Source organism: Callorhinus ursinus, unplaced genomic scaffold (genome assembly GCF_003265705.2).
Source record: "Callorhinus ursinus isolate GAN/ISIS: 27379988/994484 unplaced genomic scaffold, GSC_fseal_2.0 scaffold16, whole genome shotgun sequence".
Taxonomy (NCBI): Eukaryota; Metazoa; Chordata; class Mammalia; order Carnivora; family Otariidae; genus Callorhinus; species Callorhinus ursinus.
The window spans coordinates 10,982,492-11,005,020 of NW_027397078.1; the positions used below are offsets into that span (position 1 = coordinate 10,982,492).

Sequence of the window (22,529 nt, forward strand, 5' to 3'; positions counted from 1 at the left end):
GGTAGAATGGGGGCGCCTGGGTGGCTCAGATGGTTGGGCGTCTGCCTTCGGCTCGGGTCATGGTCCCAGGTTCCTGGGATCGAGTCCCGCATCGGGCTCCCTGCTCCTTGGGAGCCTGCTTCTCCCTCTCTCTCTCCCTCTCCCTCTCTCTCTCCGTCTCTCATGAATAAATAAATAAAATCTTTAAAAAAAATAAAATAAAATGGGTAGAACAAAGACAGCAATCATGAATAGCAGTCCTATCTGAATAGGCTGCTGGGCTGAAGAGTAATAAATGGAGAAAATAGGGGTATTCCAGGACATTCCAGAGGCAAATTCTTGTCTGGAAAAAAAATTCCATGAGCAGGTGCCTGAATCACTTCAACTTACCAGTTCCTTAATCACTTAGTAGGTCCTTAGAGTGGGTGAGACCACTTGGAGAAATTATGGCCATAAACTGAAATATTTTCTTAAGATTTTATTTATTTATTTGAGAGAGCACACAAGTGGGGGGTAGGAACAGAGGGAGAAGGAGAGGGAGAAACAGACCCCCACGCTGAGCAGGGAGCCTCGCACAGGACTTGACCCCAGGACGCTGGGATCAGGACTTGAGCCAAAGACGACGCTTAACTGACTGAGCCACCCAGGTGCCCCGTAGTGAAACATTTTCATTGCATCTTTCTTTGTGCTCCACTGACAGGACTCAATTTAGCAATCAGGTTTCATCTAGTTCAGTTCTAGAGTCTGAAAAGACCTGGGGCCCCATGTAAATCAGGCCATGAGGAAGCAGGAATTTAAAGGTCCCAACACATAGTCAGCACATTTTTAAGGCAATTGGTGCTAATTGTCCCACATATCCTGGGAGGTATCTCTGAGATTGTGGGAAAGGATGGAAAGAATTCCACAGGCTGGCACTAAATATTAAACGGCCTGATTTTTCAGATCGCTCTTAGAAATTGACCTAATTTAATCGTGCCTAGGATAATTTACATGAAATGGACGTAGCCATTTTCAGACACTCAAGAGGAGAAAGGCTAAAGGGAGGGCAACTGGAACTAGGAAAAGAAGTATGCAAGTGGAGAATTGGTATCAAGGAGAGAGGGAGTACTGGGAGCCTGGAGAGAGGAATAAGATGGGAGATGTCTTTTCCCTCTGCTTTACTAACCCTCTGCTTTACCAACAAAGCAAGGTAGGCCTTATTTGGTTCCTGTATTGGCTGACCCAGTCTGAGAAATGTATCTGAGGAAGGTGACTTTCTGGGCTTCAAGCACAGTATCTGTTCATCTCCCGCACCTACATAGGCTAGAAATGCTTCTGGTTCCAAGTAATAGGCTTAGGCTTCATTTTTTTGCCCACATAACAAGAAATCCAGAATTAGGCAGTTCTTACATTAGTTCAGCTGCAAATCAGGTCATTGAAGGACTCAGGATCCTTTCATCCTGAAGGTGCCCTATCTTCAAGTTGTGGCTTATCCTTCTTAGGCAAAATGGCCAGCCAGCTCCAGGACAGCATCCGTGTTTAAGACAGGAGGAAGGGACCAGCTGTGTTGGCTGTACCTGTCTCTTGGCAGAAAAATGAAAACTGACTTGGAATTCCCCCCCATCAGAGTTCTCCTTAGGTTCCCCTGAGCAGACAGTGTCCTATCGCCACCTCTAGCGGCAAGGGAGGCTGGGAAAGTGGAATGAGTCAGAGCGCACAGCCCTGCCTCTTGACATTAAATGTGGTCCTGTGACTAACACTGGTCCCTGAAACGTGGGATGTGATTCCAGGTAAAAGCTTTAAGAGCGAGTGCATGGTTTACCACATACCGTCTTCTTTGCATGGAGAATGGCAATGTCCCAAATAGCGTCTACTCTTTGTCTAAGTCCTGGTCTGAGGATGCTACAAAAGAGAGTACGCAGCTGTTTTGTTATGGACAGGCAGCACGAATGAGAAATAAACCTTCATGGTTTTAAGCCGCTAAGAGTTTGGGGCTGTTAATTGTAGCATCACTTAGCCCATCCTGATAAGTCCAGCCTAGTTCTTCATCTGGCTGCTTCTTCATCTGACTTCCCTGTATCTTTTTTATTTTGGTTTTACTGCTGCTTCCCCAAAGAGGCTTTCTCTGACCACCAAATCTACAGCAGATACTCATCTTATTCTCACTCACAGAACCATGTTCTTTTTCCTTATGGCACTTACTGTAACTTTTTTTTTTTTACTTACTGTAATTTTTATTTGTACATTTGGCTGTTTTTAATGGTTTAATGTTTGTCTTGCCAATTCCTCTATAATCTCCGTGAGGGCAAGACTATATCTGCTGTGTTTAGCTATGCATGTTAGATATAGCACATAACCTAGTGCCTGGAACATAACAGGTATCATTTGATTGAATGGATAAAAGAAAGCACAAGCAGAAGTGCTAGAGGAAGAGGAAGAGGGAGGAAAGGAAGGAGGAAAAAAAGGTAAAGAGTGAAGGGAAGGAAGGAAAACTCAGCCGTGCTGCTAACCAGATGGCACTGGGCATTCAAGTTAACCTCTCTGGGTCTCAGTTACTTCAACTTCCAAATAAAGATAATGATTCCTTTTATATCTTCCTCCAAGGCTGTTTATAGGAGTCAGAGGCAATAAAGTATGGTAGGGTGTTCTGTAAATTATAAAGGCCTTTACAATATGAAGCCATCATTATTAAAAGGAGAATGGGAAGAGAAAAATATGTACAATGTTGGGTCTATTGAGAATAAAGTCAAATTAAAATCGGCTAAAACTGAGATCAAACACACTCTGAAAAAGTAATCCAAGCCTGAGAAAACTACAAAAAATGTTCTCAATTACTCATTAAGAACTTCCCGAACTTTCTCTATCTTCCTTAGCTTCATACCTACACTGTGGTTCAGAAAGAAAAACCATTTTGATTCTTGCCAATATCAAAAATCTAACCAATTACTCCATTTGTTCTTGTCTGGAGAGAATCAAAGAGCATGGGAGATGGATGGAAAAGTGTAGTAGAGATACATACGGCTCCAAATCAACAGTTAAAACCTGATGAAAAGGGACGCCTGGGTGGCTCAGTCGGTTAAGCGTCTGCCTTCGGCTCAGGTCATGATCCCAGGGTCCTGGGATCGAGTCCCGCATTGGGCTCCCTGCTCGGCAGGGAACCTGCTTCTCCCTCTGCCTCTGCCTCTCTCTCTCTGTGTCTCTCATGAATAAATAAATAAAATCTTTAAAAAAAAAAACCTGATGGAAAATAAAAATAAAAAAAAAGTTGAAGACATTTAATACCAGCTAACACCAATTCTTTATTTGAGATGAACTCAGGATGCTCTTGTGTTTTAAAATATTAGTTTATTCCTTAGATTTCCTTGTTGCTACACAGATGTGCTGATATTAACATGCAAATTGATGACCCATATGTAATTGAAATCTTAAAGACTGAAGAGATAAACTATCTCAGCTGTAGTTAAATGACAGAATCTTTTCCCTGCTATATCCTTGTGATACACTGACTTCATTTTTTTCCATCCCATCATCAAAAATGTTCAATGCATTACAAAGACTGCCTGCTTTATCATTGCATAGACATACTCCTTTCAAATCAGGAATTGCTTTCATTAAAATTCCTGTCACATTTGTGTGGCATTCTTTTTCTTTTGTTACCCTTCTAGACTCAATTGTACTGAACATTATTTTGCACCGAAGAGGACAGGAATTTTGGAATGGAAGCAATTAGCTGCCTGGAAGAGGAAGCTATAAATAACAGTTCACCAAGCATCTTTGATCCCTGATGCCTTCAACAATCCCCCATCTCATCCAGCAGAACACATCAAGGCCCAAGAGAGTTAACAAACAAGCAAGCACTATATCGTGGCCCGGAGCATAGGGCTCTGAAGGCAGACTGCCTGGGTTCAAATCCCGGCCTTGTCACTTTTTATATCTGAGACTTTAAGAAAATTACCTAACTTCTCAGTGCCTCAAAATACTCCTGTAAAAAAGAATCATAATAGTTGCAACCTCATAAGGTTGTTGTGCGCATTAAGGAAGATAATGTTGTGAACGTTGAGTAAAGTCTTAAGCCCGGCTTGATATGTTGTGATTATGAAATAGGCAATTCTGGTAGGTGTCTCTCCATAGCTGTTCTCCTCTTTCTATATTAGTGGCATGTCTAACTAGGTTCGTGGCCACTCCGAATAAAGACATTTCCCAGTATCCCTTGCAGTTAGGTTTGTCATGAGACTAAATGTTGGCTGATGGGATGTGATCAGAAATGATATAGGCAACCTCTAGGTCAGGACCTTAAAGGGAAAGGGCTATCTCTTTCCCTTAAACCCCTCTTCCCTCTCAGAGGCTGGGATGAGAACAGAGGAGTGAGCCATCTTGGACTATGAGCTAAACCGTCAAGGTGGTGGAACAACAAAAAAGACAAGGTGCCCAGACCCATTCAATAATGGAGCCACCAGAACAGTATCACAAAGCTGCCAACCAACCCAGGCTTTTCTACTAACGAGCAATATATTTCCATCTTATTTAAGCCGTTATTATAACATGTCTCTGTCACCCACAGCCAAAACTATTTTACAACAAATATAATAAGAACTCAGTAAATATTAGGTCTTTTCAGTATTGTTCACTTACAAAAATGTTGCTATCGGGATGCCTGGGTGGCTCAGTCAGTTAAATGTCTGCCTTTGGCTCAGGTCATGATCACAGGGTCCTGGGATCGAGTCCCGCATCAGGCTCCCTGCTCAGCGGGGAGCATGCTTCTCCCTCTGCTTGTGTGTGCTCTCTATCTGACAACTAAATAAATAGAATCTTTAGAAAAAAATGTTGCTATCAGGTTCTGCTTCAGCTTCTGCTGCAAGGCCTGCACACTAAATCCTTCTCTAGAACTAGAGTTTGATATTCCTTTAAGAGAGCAAAACCACGGTGACTGATGAAAAGTATCGTTAAGCCAGAAACGATGAGACAAAAATGACTGAAATAATATACACAGGCAAAATAATGTCACAGCAGCCTGATGCCAAGGGCTGCAGAGCTCCTAGCATTCCCATCTTTCATTCGCATCCAGAGGCAATGCCATCAACACTGGGCTGGGGCTAGCTCATAATTGCCTAAGGAAAATCCAGAGGTGATCAGATCTCCTTTCCGTATTCTGATTATAAAAATACTTTTTTCATTTTGGTTGTTGCTTCTGTGTGCAGAACCTATTTTTAAAACCTGAACAGCACAACGCAGCCACGGTAACCACAGCCGCTCTGTTTTACACATCATGTCATTAAGCATTGGCAGCAACCTACGAGAAAGACGTTACGAATCCCATTTTAGGAATAAGAAAATGGAATCTCAGATAGGAAACCTGCTATGGGTCACAGGGTTAGTAAGTGTGGCCATCAAGATTCAGGTCCAGCATTTTATTTTTTTATTTTTTTAAAAGAGCTTATTTATTTATTTGACAGAGAGAGAGACAGTGGGAGAGGGAACACAAGCAGGGAGAGTGGGAGAGGGAGAAGCAGGCTTCCCGCGGAGCAGGGAGCCCGATGCGGGGCTCGATCCCAGGACCCCGGGATCATGACCGGAGCCGAAGGCAGACGCTCAACCGACTGAGCCACCCAGGCGCCCCAGGTCTAGCATTTTAGATTTCAAAATCTGCACTCTTCCCCCATATTCCTCTTAATTCTTATTCTGTTAACATATCTTTGCTCAGAAAGGACACTGCACTTAGCAATAACTGCTATTTCTTTCCTAGTTGTGCAAAACCATGCTAAGCACACTCAAAGGTAAACCTCAATAAACATGAAGGGTTGCTTCTGTCTGACTTCTCCCACCAAAAGCCATCTGTCCAAGTAGCCTCTTATCACAAAGTCAAACATTCCCCAATGGGGCTGTTCTTCAACAAACACCCCTCTGGTCCTAATAAACTTTATATAGCTTTTGATTTGCTTTCAAATCAAAGGCTACTAAAAAAGAATCAAGACCATCTGAGAATTGGGGAAAAGTTCGGTCTAGATAGAAAGCTACTTCAGAGAAAGTAATGAAGAACAGGATTGAAACGACACTTGTCTAGACAAAGAAATCTTGTGAATTGTGCCCATTTAATGTGTTTAGAAATTGTCCCAAGGATAGAGGGCATTGTGGAATCTTCATGTCTGCAAATGACGCCAAGCACTTCCTGGTAATAAAACACTCAGTTGATAGGACTATACCAGGAGATCTCACAAAGCCATGTAAACAGACGAACAACTGTTTACTAACTATAGTCTGAAAATTATTGCAGAAACTGATCTCATATGTAATGAGCAAACCAAGTCTTGGAATATCTTGGAATAACTAAATATTAATAACTATTGTCTCAATTTCCTGGCCCAATGAGGAACAAGGATGTGTTTTGCTAATCTGAAATCCAAAGGATACCTTTCTTGAGTATCAAAAACTGCAGAAAGTCCTGTTATCGATATGGTAAATCATTCAGAAAAAGAAGGGGTAGAGATAGAATCAGCATAGCAAAAAAGAAAAAAAAACATGGATAAATTACAGGGCTTTTAAAGATTATTGCTCTGACACTGCAAGGATTATCTTGATGGGAGGAAATGGGGCAGTCATACACCAAAAAAGATAACTTAAAGAGAACATGTTGCCCTTGAAAAATTCTTGAAAACTACTTCTGCTACTGAATACAGGCACCCACTAGTTTTAATTTTTATAAACATAGAGCTGACATTTATTCTAAAATGTCTATAAATTGAATTTGCATAAACTAAATTATTTTAAATGCAGTAAGGAAGGACTTATATGCTCACCAAAGACAGCTGTCAGTACCTCTCATTTTACCTCTTTAGGTGGTGCTTATGGGAACTCATACTTTCATAGCTAAAGGTGATTACAAAAAAACCCACTTCCAACAGTTTTCCTAGTTATCAGTAGCAGTACATAGTACAAGGGATGTCAAGTCACCATTTCTTCAAAATTCATTGAGGATGAATACAAATATTGTTTTCTTTATGTGCTATTTTTTTAAAGATTTTATTTATTTATTTGAGAGAGAGAGAATGAGAGACAGGGAGCACGAGAGGGAAGAGGGTCAGAGGGAGAAGCAGACTCCCCGCTGAGCAGGGAGCCCGATGTGGGACTCGATCCCGGGACTCCAGGCTCATGACCTGAGCCGAAGGCAGTGGCTTAACCAACTGAGCCACCCAGGCGCCCTATTTTTTTTTTTAAACCAAAGCTAACTTTATTATATTGAATTGCAGTAAGCGATACCATGATGTTTGCTTCATTGAAATTCACCTCCGACAATTGCTTTCAGATTCCATGAAAAGGAAGAGGAGATCTGTGCTGAGTAATAAACAAATCTAATTAATAATTCTTAATTACACCCATTTTTTTCAGACTGCTGGTTGTTTCCCAATATCCCCTCTACTCTTTTATGCCAGTACAAACCCCAAATGCGAGTTGGTTACATGGCCACCCAGAAGAATACATTTCCCAGTGACATATCCAAGCTCCCTTGCAGCTACGTACAGTCATGTGACAGAAAGGAAATTCAACAGGTAGAAATTGTCTCTGGGAAGAGGGTGAGTTTTTAAAGTTAAAATTACATGTATTTTCTATTTTTCTATAATGAATATATTACTTCTATAATGAAAATGTACAAGAAAATATTAAATATTTCTTTAATTGGATTGAGGATTTATGATATAAAAAATATTGTAGACATTGATGCCCTTTTCAGATCCTAGTGAGTTTAAACACTTTTGAAAATGTGTTTATATATATATATATATATATATATATATACGTATATACATATATACAAGTTTCATTAATTTTAGACATTTGCATGGAATGTTTACGAAGTATGCTTAATTTCTCTGCAATGAAATAATGACTGGAAAAATTAGTAAATGTGGGGTGCCTAGGTGGCTCAGTCGGTTAAGAGACTGACTCAATTTCTGCTCAGGTTCTGATCTCAGGGTCCTGGGATTGAGCCCTACATTGGGCTGTGCGCTCAGCGGGGAGTCTGCTTCTCTCTCTCTCCCTCTCCTTCTGCCCCTCCCCCCCGCTCAAGCACTCTCTAAAATAAGTAAACCTTAAAAAAAATTAGTCAATGCATGTCAGCCTAATATTACAGATTTAAATCAGTTAAACCCTAATTCCTATTAATATAACAACATTCATATAAACTGTTGATATAAAATGGTCATATGCCCGAAATCTAAAATGTCAGAGAAGACATTTCTGTTAGTGAAGCTTTCACTTGTCTTATTTCCTTAGAAATAAAATGCCTATTTTCCCAAGAATACAGTTGGTATTTGCTTAATTAGAACTTCCCTAATGAACTGACCTACCTTTGGAGGGCAAGTCCTCTTCACTCACCCTCCCAGGCCCAACATCCTACCCCAAAAACAATGTGGGCTTTATAGGTCTTTGTTTCTTCAACTTATAGTAAAAAGGAATGGTAGTTTCCTGGATGTGAGTGCCAATTAACCCAAGCTAGCTGGGGGGCACTCCTCTATACCAATTCTGGCTAGAGCAGTACGCAAGGAAGGGGAAAAGAGTACTGAAAGGGGAATTTGGGGAGGAGTCAAAAATGAGAAAGAGAGATAATACACACATATTCTACATAGGTGACAATTTTACTTATGACTACGGTGACCCCATTATTTCAAACAAAAAAAAAATATGGTCTGGCAAGTATGTTTATTTATTTGGATAATCCAATGTTGGAAATGCCCCCAAATATCAGGTACGTGTGGCCCTTTCCCAACGTGAGCCCTCCAAGTAAGAATTACTTGGAGGAAAGAGCTGTGTATATGGAAATTCTTAAGTTCTTTGGTAGGAAAACCTCCAAGGTTTTAAATTCGTTTAAAGCAGAGCTGGATTTTCTTTTTTCATTTCTCTGTGACTCAAAAAGAGTTTAGGTTTTATTAGGGAGCCAGTATATTCATGCTGGGAGTTTCTGTTAATCCACTAAGCAGCTTTGTGGCAATTCCATTAGGATTGAAACAAAATGTTTATCAAACTAGAAGTCCACTCCAATAGTTCTCCTGGTGTTTTACGGGGACAGCGAGCCTCTAGGCTTTTCAGAAGGTCAAACTAATTTTGTGCCTAGTAGTAGTGATAAGATTTGGAAAAACAAACAGCCCCACAGATCAAACATTTGCAGAGTATTAAGAGGGTATTGTTGCTTGGCACTTACTGGTCTCCCTAACTTCCAGGCTGAATGTGTAACTCTTGAAACCACTTCAATCCATTTGAACCGATTATTTAGCTTATCTGCAGGATTCCAAATAGCCAGTTTGAATACACTTTCCCCTTCTGTTTCTCCTTTCTTCTCTTTCCTTCCCTCTCCTGTTCTAAAATGATGGAATCAACCACATAAAAACAAAGCTGGAACGTGAATGGCAGTTTCCAGGCTGGGATCTGGGGTCTCCTGATGACACTAAGCTCTGGCTTGCTTAGTGGCCCATCTCAGCTGAGCCAGCTGTGTGGAACAAAACATAATACACTTGCGCTTGGATTTCAGTCAGCGCAAAGACTAGAACTGCCTGAGGAACTCTTGTCAGTTCTTACTGTATAAAAAAAGCGATGCTTCAATAAATGTCAGAGCAACTTTGGATAATGTTACCCAGCTTAGAGGTCAGAACTGTCCATAAATATCAGGCTGAAGGAATGTTTTCTGTTTTGCTCCATTTCTCCGAGAGTAAGGCTAGGGGTGGACTCCCAACAGGATCTGAAGAGGTGCCCTGATGGCATAAACATCACGGCATAGAGGGAAGCGACATGGAACGGGAGGATCTCACTGCTGATGTTTACCAGCTTGGCAAATTATTTGGGAAGTTTCAGTTGCCACAGCTATCAGAATGGTACATCCTTCGCAGATGACACAGGGATTAAATGAGGATCATTTGTGAATTGATTAATACATTCTCTGCTGTGAGGGAGGCAGTGAAGAGTTTACCCTTCCCTTTTTTTCTGGCCTCCTGAAGGGTCAGATACATCCCCCCAGAAGTTAAACCTCAGAGGGACATGTGAGCTCTGGAGCCAGACGGTGGGGTTACAAACCACAGCTGGGCCACTTACTAGCTGTGCAAACTTGGTTGAGTTATTTAACTTGGTACTTTGGTTTACCCATCTGTAAATGGGATATTAGTAGTTCTTAGCTCATCGGGAAAATGAATTTGTAAACTGTCCCTGACGATTTTGCAGAACCTTCTGCTGGTTCTTGGTATTTTCTCTACCTCCAGATGCACTGTACTGTTCTTCTAGAGAGGCAATGAAACACATTTACGCTGTTCCGGCATGAGCCACTACAGACTGAGTGAGGCATAAATATCTCCTGGAGATGGCAGGACCCTGTGGAACCATCTAACCTTCCAGACAGAAGCCCGAGTTCTCTCTCTGATAGCTGATGGGTTCCAGTCCAACTCCATCTTATCTCTTGGACTATAAATGTCCTGCTGCTCAATGAAGGTGGCTTATCAAGGCTTTTAGGTGTATACAGCTATTCCCAAGGCTAGAATCTACCGAGGTGTTGTTTTCAACACCAAAGGTCAACAAATTCCAGCCCTTGGGCCAAATCCAGCCCACCACCTGTTTTTGTAAATACAGTTTTATTGCCCATACCCATTTGTTTACACGTTGTCTATTGCTGCTTTCAGACTACAAATGCAGACTGAAGTAATCCTAACATAGAACATATACCCATAGAGCCTAAGATATTTACTATCTGGCCCTTTACAGACAAAGTTTACTGACTTCTGGTCTACACCATAGATAAAGCCTGATTCATGACTGCAAAATTCTTTATGTTTGTGGATCCAACAAACATTAATATTGTGTCTCTGCTCACCTTTATTTTTTTTTAAAGATTATTTATTTATTTATTTATTGGAGAGAGAGAGAGAGAGAGAGAGAGAGCGCATGAGCAGGGGACGGGGAGAGGGAGAAGCAGACTATGTTGGGGGATGTTTCCAAGACACCAAGGGCAGGCCTGTCTCCATGCCAGCGTGCGTGTGCGTGTGTGTGTGTAACTGGGGGAGTGCTCTGTGAAGCTGGGAGGTCCAACCCCACAGAGACAGGCATGGAGAGACAGCAGAGCCTCGGAGAGGCCAGGCACTGGAGAAGAGTCCTCACAGGCCATGTTGAGCTCAGCTCCCAGGAATGGCAGGTGCTTTGGGCTCAGGTAGTGGCTGGGGGCTGCTGCACCTGCTATGCTGGGCTTTCAGGAGGGGCTGCCGTGGCCACGGGCACATCCCTCAGCTGGGTCCTGATACTCATCCAGGACCTTGAGATCATGACCTGAGCCGAAGGCAGACGTTTAACCTACTGAGCCACCCAGGTACCCTTCTGCTCACCTTTATTATTCCAATAATAAATACACAGCATTTGGCCCACAGAAGGTTCTCAACAAATGTTGATTACTTCTGAATCTCAGAGATTGCAGGATGCCTTGGGCTGCATGTAACAGAAAATCAGACTCAACGCGCTATAAATAACATGGAAATATATGCTTATAGAAGAAGCCCAGTGGTGTGGCAGGTTCCAGTATACCAGGATGTTGGAAACAATTCTCTGCCATTCTTTTGGCTCAGCTTCATCATTGTGCTGGCTTTCATCCTCAACAGCAACTGTGATAACATGTTTCACTGAACATGTCCTGTGGGAAAGAGAACTTTCCATAAATCTGGGCTATATGTTTGAGTGGGTCATTTTTGATCTCATGTCTACCTCCAGACCAATGACAGTTGCTAGAGGACTATTAGTCGAGGGATGATTAATTATTTTTTAAAAATCCACTGCTGGAGCTGAGTAAAATCAAGATTTGGGTAGGGAGGAAGAAAAGAGAAATGTATGCTGTAAGGCGACCAGCAGAGTTCATTACTGAGACAAGCCCAAGAATAGGTGCCAAAGAGAACATTAAGTCCAGATACATTTTCATCTATTGTGGCCAAATGGAAACGACATCTTCTCAGTAAGAATAAGGTCCAAATGAACTGCTAAAATTATAAATTGAAGATTTCTTATATAGGCCAATACCACGAAGCAGACATTTGTTTTTAGGTGTGGAAGATCAAGCAGAGTAAGATTTTGTTGATGAGATTTTTTTTTTAGGAGTAGATTCTATGAACCACGTCCTCTTTTATGTTAGGGCGAGCTCTTCCAAAGTTAGAAAAAATGATCAACAAAGATCTTTATTTTGTGCTTCCAAACTCTATTTTTCCCATTTGCATCCACTGTTGATAGCTCAGTTTTATTAGCATCACTTCCTCCCTCTTTTTTCACTGCATTAAAGCCATCAGCAAAACAAAGTGATTTGTTCTTCACAGAGAACACTTAAAATACTCTTACTCTGTAATAGTTGAAACCTGGGTCTAGATATCTCCTACCATTTCTTCCTGTTTGGTCTGAAGGGAAACAAATACATTGGACCCTCTTGGGTGAACCTAAAATGCTGTTAGTAGGTGGACACCTCTTACCAGCCTACAGCTCATGCCTGGAGGTAATTATCAGGCTTGCCATGTGCCTTCTGGGTGCAAAGCACCTTCAGGAACACCCAGAGACCAGTCCCATTTTAACTAATGCCACACTTCAGGGGCTATGTGGACTGTAGAGCACAGTTGGGCATCAGGCCTAAAGCATTGATTCAACACAATTTTTACATTCTTCTATTTTTCTATTTTACTAATAACCTACTGAAAGGAATAAACACACCACAAAGAAACAATAAATCCACTGCTTTCCAAAGTCCAATTTACTAACTTTCTGTGTCGTTTACTTCTCTGTAATCATCATAATTCTTAAAACTTTTCTTGGTCTTCCATTTCCTTCTGAAACTCATTAGCAGAATATGAAGGCAATTCTGTGGTTCATGGTAAACAGCTAAAATGCAGTTGACATGTAAGTGCCAATGTCAAATCTTTTTCATATTTCAAGGCCAAGCTCAAGCGTTAGCTCTTCTGTGAAACCATTCCTTCAATTTCTGTCTTATTCGTAATTAATTCCACTTCCTCTAGACACTGACAAAATATCAACTTGTACTTCTATAACATGGTAAAAACAATTACTGCAACAGCAATTAAGTTCCCTGTTTGGTCTGGCAAATTTCTTGGTTGGGCTTTCCAAAAGCTACTTCTGAGATGTAGATTTGTGTGCAAGCGACTTACGGAGTACTCTCAGGAGGAACACAAACGGGAATAGGGGAGGCAGGAGAGAATAGGGAAGAGGGGCTAAGTAAGGGTGTGGTCTTTAGGTGAAGTCCAGCCTCACCATGATTCCACGGGAAGCTATGAGGCAGAAGCTGCACTGCAGTCTGTCAGCCATTGGCTTGGGGCTGCCCAGTGGGGACAGAAACTCAAGTTTGCCTGGTACTTGTGGCTCTCTAGTCCTACGGGCAACTCTAGCCACCCAAGGGTAGTCCTCTAAAGAAGGTAGTAGACACCATCCTTAGCAGTAAACATGTGGAAACTGGGAGGATGAGAGCACAGACCACAAGGGACCTGAGCGGAGCTCAGTGGAGCACGGCTAGTGTTCACTACAACACATACCAACGAGAGGGCTGAGGATTATAGCCAGCAATTATTAAGTACTGACTGTATGCCAGCACTCTTCTAAGCTCTTGATAATATTAGCCTATTTAATCCCTACAGCAACCTTTTGAAGTGCCTAATATTATTTCTGTTTTGTCAAATGAGGGAACTAGATGTATTCATGGAAGCAACCTATCTAAAGTGACACGAAGATTTCATGGTGTAACTGAGATGTGAATCAACAAATGGGGATATGTGATTCAACAGCACACACTCTAAACACCATGCCACTCACTTTGGTGTGGCTTCTCAATATACGAAGCTAGAAGAGTGGCAGAGCCTGAGTCATCTGACCTGGGCTCATATGTTGGTAGCCAAGAACAAAAGGAGACAACATATCTAATACAGTTGGTGCAGGGGGAAAAAAAAAAAAAACCTCAATAAAATATTAGCCACTATTGCTATTAAAGAAGAGAAGATAGAGCAGGTTTAAAAAATCTCTTTTCTATAATGGTACCGCTTAGATCTATCAAAGCCTTTCTTTTGCTTTCCTCAAACACGTTTGAAGAGGGAGGAAAGCAGCAAATTTATTCTCAGTAGCTCTGTTGTATATTATACATTTGGCTAAATTTCTTTACAGAGAATAAGGGAAAAGGACAAGGGAAGAAACAAAAAAAGGAAAAGAGTATAACATTATTAGGAAAAGTTACTGGGAATGATAGAAGCAAATATTCTGAACAAATTCCTATTCATTGTACTTCTGCGTTTCTGAGGATGTGGCTATTAAATTGTGTTTTCCTGAGTAGAGTGATTTTTAATTCCCCCGTGCATGTCATCAGTTACTAGCTAGTACCTCACCTCCCATAAACAATATAACTTTTTGCAGCACATTAGAAAATTTAGTCACTTTTCACGACTGGAATACAAATGCCAAAAACATCATTTCTGGTATCTTTAAAAATCATTAACTGCCTTAACCTGAATTCCAGGCATAGAAAAACTGCAATAATTTTCATCAAAGCCTTTATTTCTTTAAGATTGGTTGAATACCTACGATGATGGAAATAAAAATTCTGGGCTCTTAACTATGAACTAAGCATCAGTGGAGAATCTTTCAATGTATTTCCAATTCTAGGATCCTAGTTCCTTTTTAGGCACACTGAATATCTTTGCAACATATAAAGATAACCTTAAGATAGGTTTTCTCCTCAATAAAAAATAAAGTAAACTTAAACTTTTGTGGTCTTTCCAGAATTTTTCTTACGGCTGACTTCTGGTTTCACAGCACTGTGGTCGGAATGATCATAGTTTTGGGAGACACGTAAGACAAAAAAGCTACCTGCTGCACAGTAGGTAGTCGCTGAGAAGGGAACTCTGTTTATTTCTGCTCCTCCAGTCAGGGGAGAGATGTAATAGCCAAACATATTTAACAAGCAGCACGGCACAAGCAGCAACCAATCCCAATGGATGTGACAGCCAATCAGAACAATGCTGCAACCATCCGGAAGAGGTGATGCAACCAATCAGAATGGATGCTAGCTGAAACACAGGTGAGGTCATGCCTGGGGATCCCGCTAGATAGCAACCTTGCCCCCAACTGATGGGAAACTCAACTGTCCCCATATTACTCAACGTTACTCACACAGAAACTTATTTTTAAAAATTCAGGCCATTTTGGGGGTAAAAATGAGAGTTTTTCACTCTCCAGATTCCCCCTTTTCTTTGGTTAGCAATATTTTTTTATTATGTTATGTTAGTCACCATACAAGTACATCATTAGTTTTTAATGTAGTGTTCCATACCATTGTTTGTGTATAACACCACCCAGGGCTCCGTGCAATACGTGCCCTCCTTAATATCCATCCAGATCCCCTTCTGCTCTCAGCTATGGTGGGAAGGAATTCCCAAAAAGACTGACTTGAGAAAGGCATTATAAATAAATAATTGTGAACTTACATACCAGGCACGGCACATGTATTATCTTCCTTAATCCTCACAACAATCCTAGGAGGTGGGTACTTTTATTATCCTTGTTTTAGGGATGAGGAAACCAAGGCATGGAGAAACTGAGTCACTAGATCAAGGTCACACAACTAACACATCTCAGAGCGGGTATTCAAAGTGGAAGGTGGTCCTTCTACTTTACTACCACTCAGGATGTTATTAGCAAGTGGGCATTCTCATCAACATCATATTATCTGCTCAATTCCATCCTCCCATCTAGCTAATGATAAAATATCAAAGACGTGTTCTGATATTTGGGCTACGCTCGGAACCCATGAAGTCACTGACCAACATTTGTCCCCAGCATGGTCGCAGTTGCCCAATTTCTGATCTAACTGGCTTCAAACAGACAACAGTCAGGAAAGGCAGAAAAGTTTTTTAAAAATATTACCTTATTCTCTTGTCCTCCACTTTTTTCAAGTATTCATCTCTCTTTAAGACTCCCAGGATCATTTCCTTCTCATGATCTAATAAAAATGACAGATTGATAAACTCCGAGTTCTTAGACATGGTATTCCAGCAGCAGCTCTGGGTAGCAGTGGTTGAATCTTCCAGGTGAATCGATAGCCACAGTTCTTAAGGCCCCCCTGAACAGCCCAGAGTCACTCAGTTGTGTTTGATGGCAGAGTGGTTTTTTATAAGGTCTCTGAAGAAGTGCTGATGGTAGTCAGGTATTCTTCCAGGCTACACAAAAAAGAGATACCACTGGGATTACATTCCAAGAAAGTCATTATTGTTCTAACAGAAAGGTCACCAAAGCCTTTGCTGTGGTGTCCAGTCAGGGAGGCAGCTGTTTCACTGATGAGGACGAACGCCAATCCTTCAGAACGGCACAGAGCAGGAATCAGATCTGCTGGGGCAGAATCCAGAAAACCCAAGGAAGATAGAGAAAGCAAAGGAGGGAAAGATTAGTTAGGAAAATTAATTAGGCCATTTCCTGAAGAGCACACACATTGTCTAATGTTTGAAACAGTGACGTACCTAACTCAAAAAAAATTTGAATCGTAAACATGCAATTATTAAATAATTGCTGTGTATGTTTGTTGCCATGAAATATTATTTATATTTAGTTGATTCCAGATTCTCTGTGCAAATTCAGCTTTTTCCCTTATAATTAGTTTCCTTTACCAGCCAGGTCCTGTTACCACCCTTGCAGCTGACCCATGGGTAAACTGAGTCACCACTGCAGGACACTAAGTGCACAGCCTGGACTGTCCCTTAACTGGCTCCCTCCTATTCCTTCCCTTCCTCCCCACAACTAGGACCACTGCATCCAAAGCACTGCTAACAAAACAAATATGAATCAGTGCTACCTGGAATGTTATTCATTGGAATGTTTCTCACAAACACAGCAATGAATGAAAAAAAAAAATCAAGTGGCAGAAGACTTCATGCAGAATGACAGCATATATGTGAAGGAAAAAAAAATTTCTAGTAGCATTGTATCTAATTTAGGAACATATACATTTGTAGTATCCATACAAGGGATTTCAAGGGGAATTCAGAGGTACAGTCAAAGAGAACGCAAGAACTTCAACCATATTGGATAATGTTTTATTGTCAAGATGACTATGTCTCAGGATGTACATATTTGTGAATTATTCTAGGTATGTATTACATACCACAAAACAGATGTCTCAAAACTTCCCCTTGTCAACATAAGCAGCTCACCGGGCCTTGTCCCTCACCCTAACTCTTGAGCATATTCTTCCATTGGCTTGGTACATAGATTCTCTCTGAACATCCCCATAAGAATGAAGACTCTAGGCCTGTGGCCTCTCCCCTGACACTGTCCGTCAGTTTCCCTCAGTGTCATCCCCTGACACTGTCCCTCAGACTCCCAGGTCTATGAATTACAGTCTATGTGCAAGTTACACTTGGTTTGCTTGGTTATAGCCACGTTTCCAAACATAACTAGATATCCAAAGGCTGCTTTGGGGCCTCCCAGTTGCCATAAGGCTAGGCTGACATCAAAATCTCAGGAAATCTGAAAGGACAGGATCTTGTCCAGAGCCTAGCTTTCCAAAGCCCCCAGGTGTTTGTTCTATACATTGTACACCAAACCATAACTTGGCTGAAATGACTCAGAAATGAGCTTCTTCTGATAGGTCAAGGGCTAGCCCCCTCTGAGAAAACTGCCCTGGTCAGTACAGGCTTTCCAGAAGGACTCCAGGCCTTTCCTCCATCTTCAAAACCCTAGAGGCAGCAGAGATGACAGAGTCCCAAAGTTGACATGAACAGGAAGCAACAAGGTTAGAGCAAAAAGGGGTCTTCAGAAAGGTTAATGGTTTGGTTTTCGCATCACTGTCAACTGTGGTCTCCTCAGATAAAGAACACAACCGGTTTTTCCACCCCTTTTGTGGTTCATCTGGTCTCACACTGAAATGGAAAAGCCACTTGGTAGTTCAATGGATGAATATGCTACCATTACAGACAGGTTCACTTAGAATGTATTTTATATTTGAAATGTCAGATTTAGAACGCCGTATGTGAATATTCTGTAGAATTGTAATTAGAAGTTATTCAAGGGCTTGGGAGCCACAAAAATATTTGAGTTGAAGCTTATGGCTGTCCTTGCCTTGGATCATAAATGCAAATCTGCCCTTTAAAGCTCCAAGGCTCTGCCCAGTGAGGAGAATAAAAGGAGGGAGCGCAGTAACACCACAGGGTAGCATTGGAAAGTGACAGAGAAGATGGGAAATCATGCAAAGGTATAAAGGAAAGGAAATTGCCCTGGGAGAGTTTCATTAACAATATTAGCCCTAAATAGATTTTTGCTCATCTGTACCAGGACTGAAGAGAACGGATTTATAAATGAGCGGCCAAGGAGATTAGAAGGAGCCAAAACTTTATCAAGAAAATGAGGGTGTTTCCTCCAGGAGGCAGGACTGGACTGGGATTATAATTTAATAGGAGGGAACCTAACTGATGATAGTCCTTCTGGAGAAAGATGGGGTGAGGAAGAGGAGACAGTGAGCCTGGGCGTAGACAAAGGAGATCTAAGGGGCTAGATGCCAATGATGCCCATCCAGGCTCTCACCAGAAGGAAAACACTTGGGCGTCAAAATGAAAGCAACCCATTTATTCCCTGTTGCGCATGTTCCATGTTGAGGGATGGGGCCTCAGTCTGGCAAATTTCATGATATTAATGATGCAAATCATACAACCATTTCCTCTTGTTTGAACTTCGCTTCCTCCTGGACACTTCTGATTGTAAGTGGACTTACCATACAGCCCTGGTCCTGCCAACGGAACGCTCTGTGTTTGATTGCGTTTGAACCTACGTCTCATCTGTTCTCTGTACACCAACCAAAGGAAATTTCTGAGCCTTTGGAGGACCAGCATCTGGGTTGGGATGAATTCACCTAAATCTGTACAATTGTTTAATGCCTCTTTTCAGCTAGTTCACACCCCCTCCTGGGGAATCCCTTGCCCCCTACACACTTTCGTGAGTTAAGAAAAAATGAGTAAAAATAATCACCAGTGCCTTTTATCACCAGAGTCAATTCTCTCTCTCTCTCTCTCTTTTTTTTTTTTTTTTAGTTAAAAGTGCCTGGTAAAACATTAGTCCGATTAAAAGAAATCCATTTTTATTTTATTTTTCAATATTTTCACTTAGATATCTTTCCTTAAACATTTCAGATGTGAATTTTTCCCTCTCTGGCCAGCAGCCTTGCCAAATTGAGCTAAACTATTTAAAAAGATGACAGAATAGTTTCTAAGTCATTCTTTTGCCCTTTAGCAAAGACAGCTTTGGACAGATCATTAACTGCTGAGCACCAGAAAAGGTGCAACAATAAAAAATTCTCAGGGCGCCCGGGTGGCTCAGTCAGTTAAGCATCTGACTCTTGATTTTGCCTCAGGTCATGACCTCAGGGTTGTAGGATCAGGCCCTGCATTGGGCTCTGTGCTCAGTGCAGAGTCTGCTTGAGATCCTCTCCCCCCGCAAAAAAAAACAAAATCTTTAAAAAATTCTCACAGCATCAGCAAAAGGCATTTAAAAAAAAGAATGCATATGTTTTGAGTAACACACACTTAAATACAGGTTGATACCTTAGTCAAAGGAAAGAGCTGAACATATCTTATGAAGGAGTACTTGAAATGCAGCTTTCAAAGTGAACTATTTCTGGAAGTGTTCTTAGGATGAAATTAATAAAAATAAAATCAACTTCCTGTTTGTCACTGTGTGACCACACAACAGTGAGGGAGATTTCTGGCACACTAAGAGATGCTCAGGATACACATGAAACAACATACGCAAAACGCACTTGGGAGTGCCTTTCAAATAGATGAGCAGGCAAGAATCCACATGCCTGTCAAACAGTGAGACCGATCATAGAGATAAAGATGCTGTGGGGAGTGAAATAAATAGTTCTTTCACTACAAAAGACTCAAGGGCAGGTGGTATGGAATCATAGGCATTTATTTCCAGTAGCGCAATTTCTTCCTACAAGGACAACTGCGTGGTACCTTCAATGGCAGTGCAGTAGCTGAATTTTTTTTAAAGATTTTATTATTTATTTGAGTGAGTGAGCGAGAGAGAGAACATGAGCGGGGCGGGGGGGGTGGGCAGAGGGAGAAGCAGACTCCCCGCTAAGCGGGGAGCCCGATGCGGGACTTGATCCCAGGATACTGGGATCATGACCCGAGCAGAGGGGCAGATGCTTAACCCACTGAGCCACCCAGGCGCCCCTGAATTTTTTTAAAATTTCACAATGGTATTGATTCTCTGAACATTAATTGGGAGACCAATTAACAATATTAGCAGCTTTATAGCAATGGTCCAAGAGCAGAATGTTCCACAGTAATAGCTAACACTTATATAACTCAACTAATCCTTATAACTCCTTCACAAAATAAGTTATAATACCCTCATTTTATAGATGAGAAAGCTGAGGCCCAGAGAAGTTAATTAACATGCCCATGTGGTAAGTAACTCGGTGCAGCTTGTTTTCAGGGACCCTGCTTCTAATCATTACATGTGACTGCCTCTCAGTGCCTTCATGGACCAACAGCATCCCACAGAATGTCACGAGATACTCTATGGAATTTTTAAAAAGTCTTTTAGTCCAACAAAATTTCATATATGTCCAGTTAAATATTTTTTCTCCTACAGAACTTCTCAGAGTCTCTGATATTCTATTGTTAACTGTGAAGTGTCACAGAATTCTCAGTTTGGAAAACAGACATCTAACGTTATTCGGTTCTTATCTTGGCATCTTGTATTTTGGTATTTCTAAAGAGAAAACATTGTCCTACTTCTTTTAGAGGACTACATCTATCTTAAAAAAAACTGGTTATATGGGGCACCTGGATGGTTCAGTCAGTTAAGAATCTGACTCTTGATTTCAGCTCAGATCGTGATCTAAGGATCGTGAGATGGAGCCCCATGTTGGGCCCCACACTCAGTGCCAAATCTGCTTGGGATTCTTTCCCTCTTCCTCTCCCTCCCACTCTGCCCCTTCCCTGGCTCCCTCCCTCCCTCTCTCTCTCTAATAAATAAATAACATCTTTGAAAAAAACTGGTTAGGAAAAAATCTTTATAAATTGAGAAGAGAAAGATTTGAAAGAAAAATTAGAAGATATACTTAAATCTCATTTGGCAATCCCCCTAAATGCTTTTTAACTACTAAGACCTATAAAATTCTATATTGTCCCCCCTAAATATCACAGATCATATATAAATTTAAAATAACTGTACAAAGGGAACCACTGCAAATAAAATTAAAATAACCAAGTGATGGCTCCATATAAAGCAGGAAAAGGATTAATATCTAGAAAATATAAAGAGATAAATGCAAGAAAATAAACCAATAAAATAAGAGGTAAATAACAGGCATCCCACAGTATTAGCAATTCACAAACAAATCATAGAAACATGAAAAGATGCTCACTTAGCTCACTAGTTACATAAATGCAAATTGCAAGGAGAAAACATTTTAGCTTTCCCATTCGATTATAAAAATGAAAATATAAAAATCTGTACCATCCAGTGTTTAATGAGGGTGTGCAGAAATAGGTAAACTCATGTCCCACTGGCAGAAGGAGAAATAAGTTCAATCCCTAGTTGAGATAATTTTCTGTGGGTCTTTTCCATATCGACCATGTCTTATGAGCAGAGCCACTAGCTGGCCTTCTGTTCTGGACAATTCTTCCAAGGCTGTTTGTTTAGTGACCAGCCTTGAAAGACACCGTGTCTGTGTGTGGAGTAAGGAACAGATTTGCTTATGATTTGTTGAACAAAGCAAAAGTCTCTCTCCAGGGCAGAGGGCAGATTTCCTGGCAGATTATAAAACAATGGGGTTCCCTAAGTTCAGGGTTCCCCAGCAAGTCTACTACATGGACTATGTTCCACAGGCACTTGAGGGCAAGGGCAACCAACACCAACGTGAAGCTCCTGAGACTTTCTGTGCTCTGAGTAATAAAGTCCATTGCACCTGACCCAGGAGTAGCATATCCATAAAACCATGACAGGCCCATACTCATTAGCCTGAAAGGAAGGTAAAATCTCGGAGCCTTTACAGTTCTTGTCACCCTTTTTAGAGAATGAGCTGAATCTTTCAAAATTGGTCAAAGGGTACCAGGTTTCAGTTATGCTAGATGAGTAATTCCCAGAGAACCACTGAGCATAGTGCCTCTAGTTAAGAATACTGTGTTATATACTTAAAAAATTGCTAAGTGCCCTTACCATCCATCCATCCATCCATTCATTCATATGTATGTACATACACAGGATGGGAGGAAACTTTCAGAAGTGATGAGTATGTTTCTGGCACTGATTGTGTTGATAATTGCATGGGTGTATGCTTATCTCTAAACTCATTAAGTTGTATACATTAAATACGTACAGCTTTTTGTACGTCAATCATACCTCAGTGAAATTTTAAAAATTAAGATGAGCATTTTTGACCACTTATAAGAATCCATCTTAAGAAAAATTAAAACTTGGGCGCCTGGGTGACTCAGTTGGTTAAGCGACTGCCTTCGGCTCAGGTCATGATCCTGGAGTCCCGGAATTGAGTCCCGCATCGGGCTCCCTGCTCA

General features: G+C 41.2%; 1 protein-coding gene across 4 annotated transcripts in view; it reads right to left on the reverse strand.

Moving 5' to 3' along the window:
- SYTL5 (synaptotagmin like 5) overlaps window positions 1-22,529 on the reverse strand; it is a 269,646-nt gene that overhangs the window by 132,374 nt on the left and 114,743 nt on the right. For all 4 annotated transcript variants that reach the window (XM_073901928.1, XM_073901927.1, XM_025857705.2 and 1 more), the window contains one exon: window positions 15,877-16,169. In XM_073901928.1, the coding sequence (XP_073758029.1) occupies window positions 15,877-15,995 (119 nt within the window). In that variant the 5' untranslated portion in view covers window positions 15,996-16,169. The remainder of the gene's footprint in view (window positions 1-15,876; window positions 16,170-22,529) is intronic.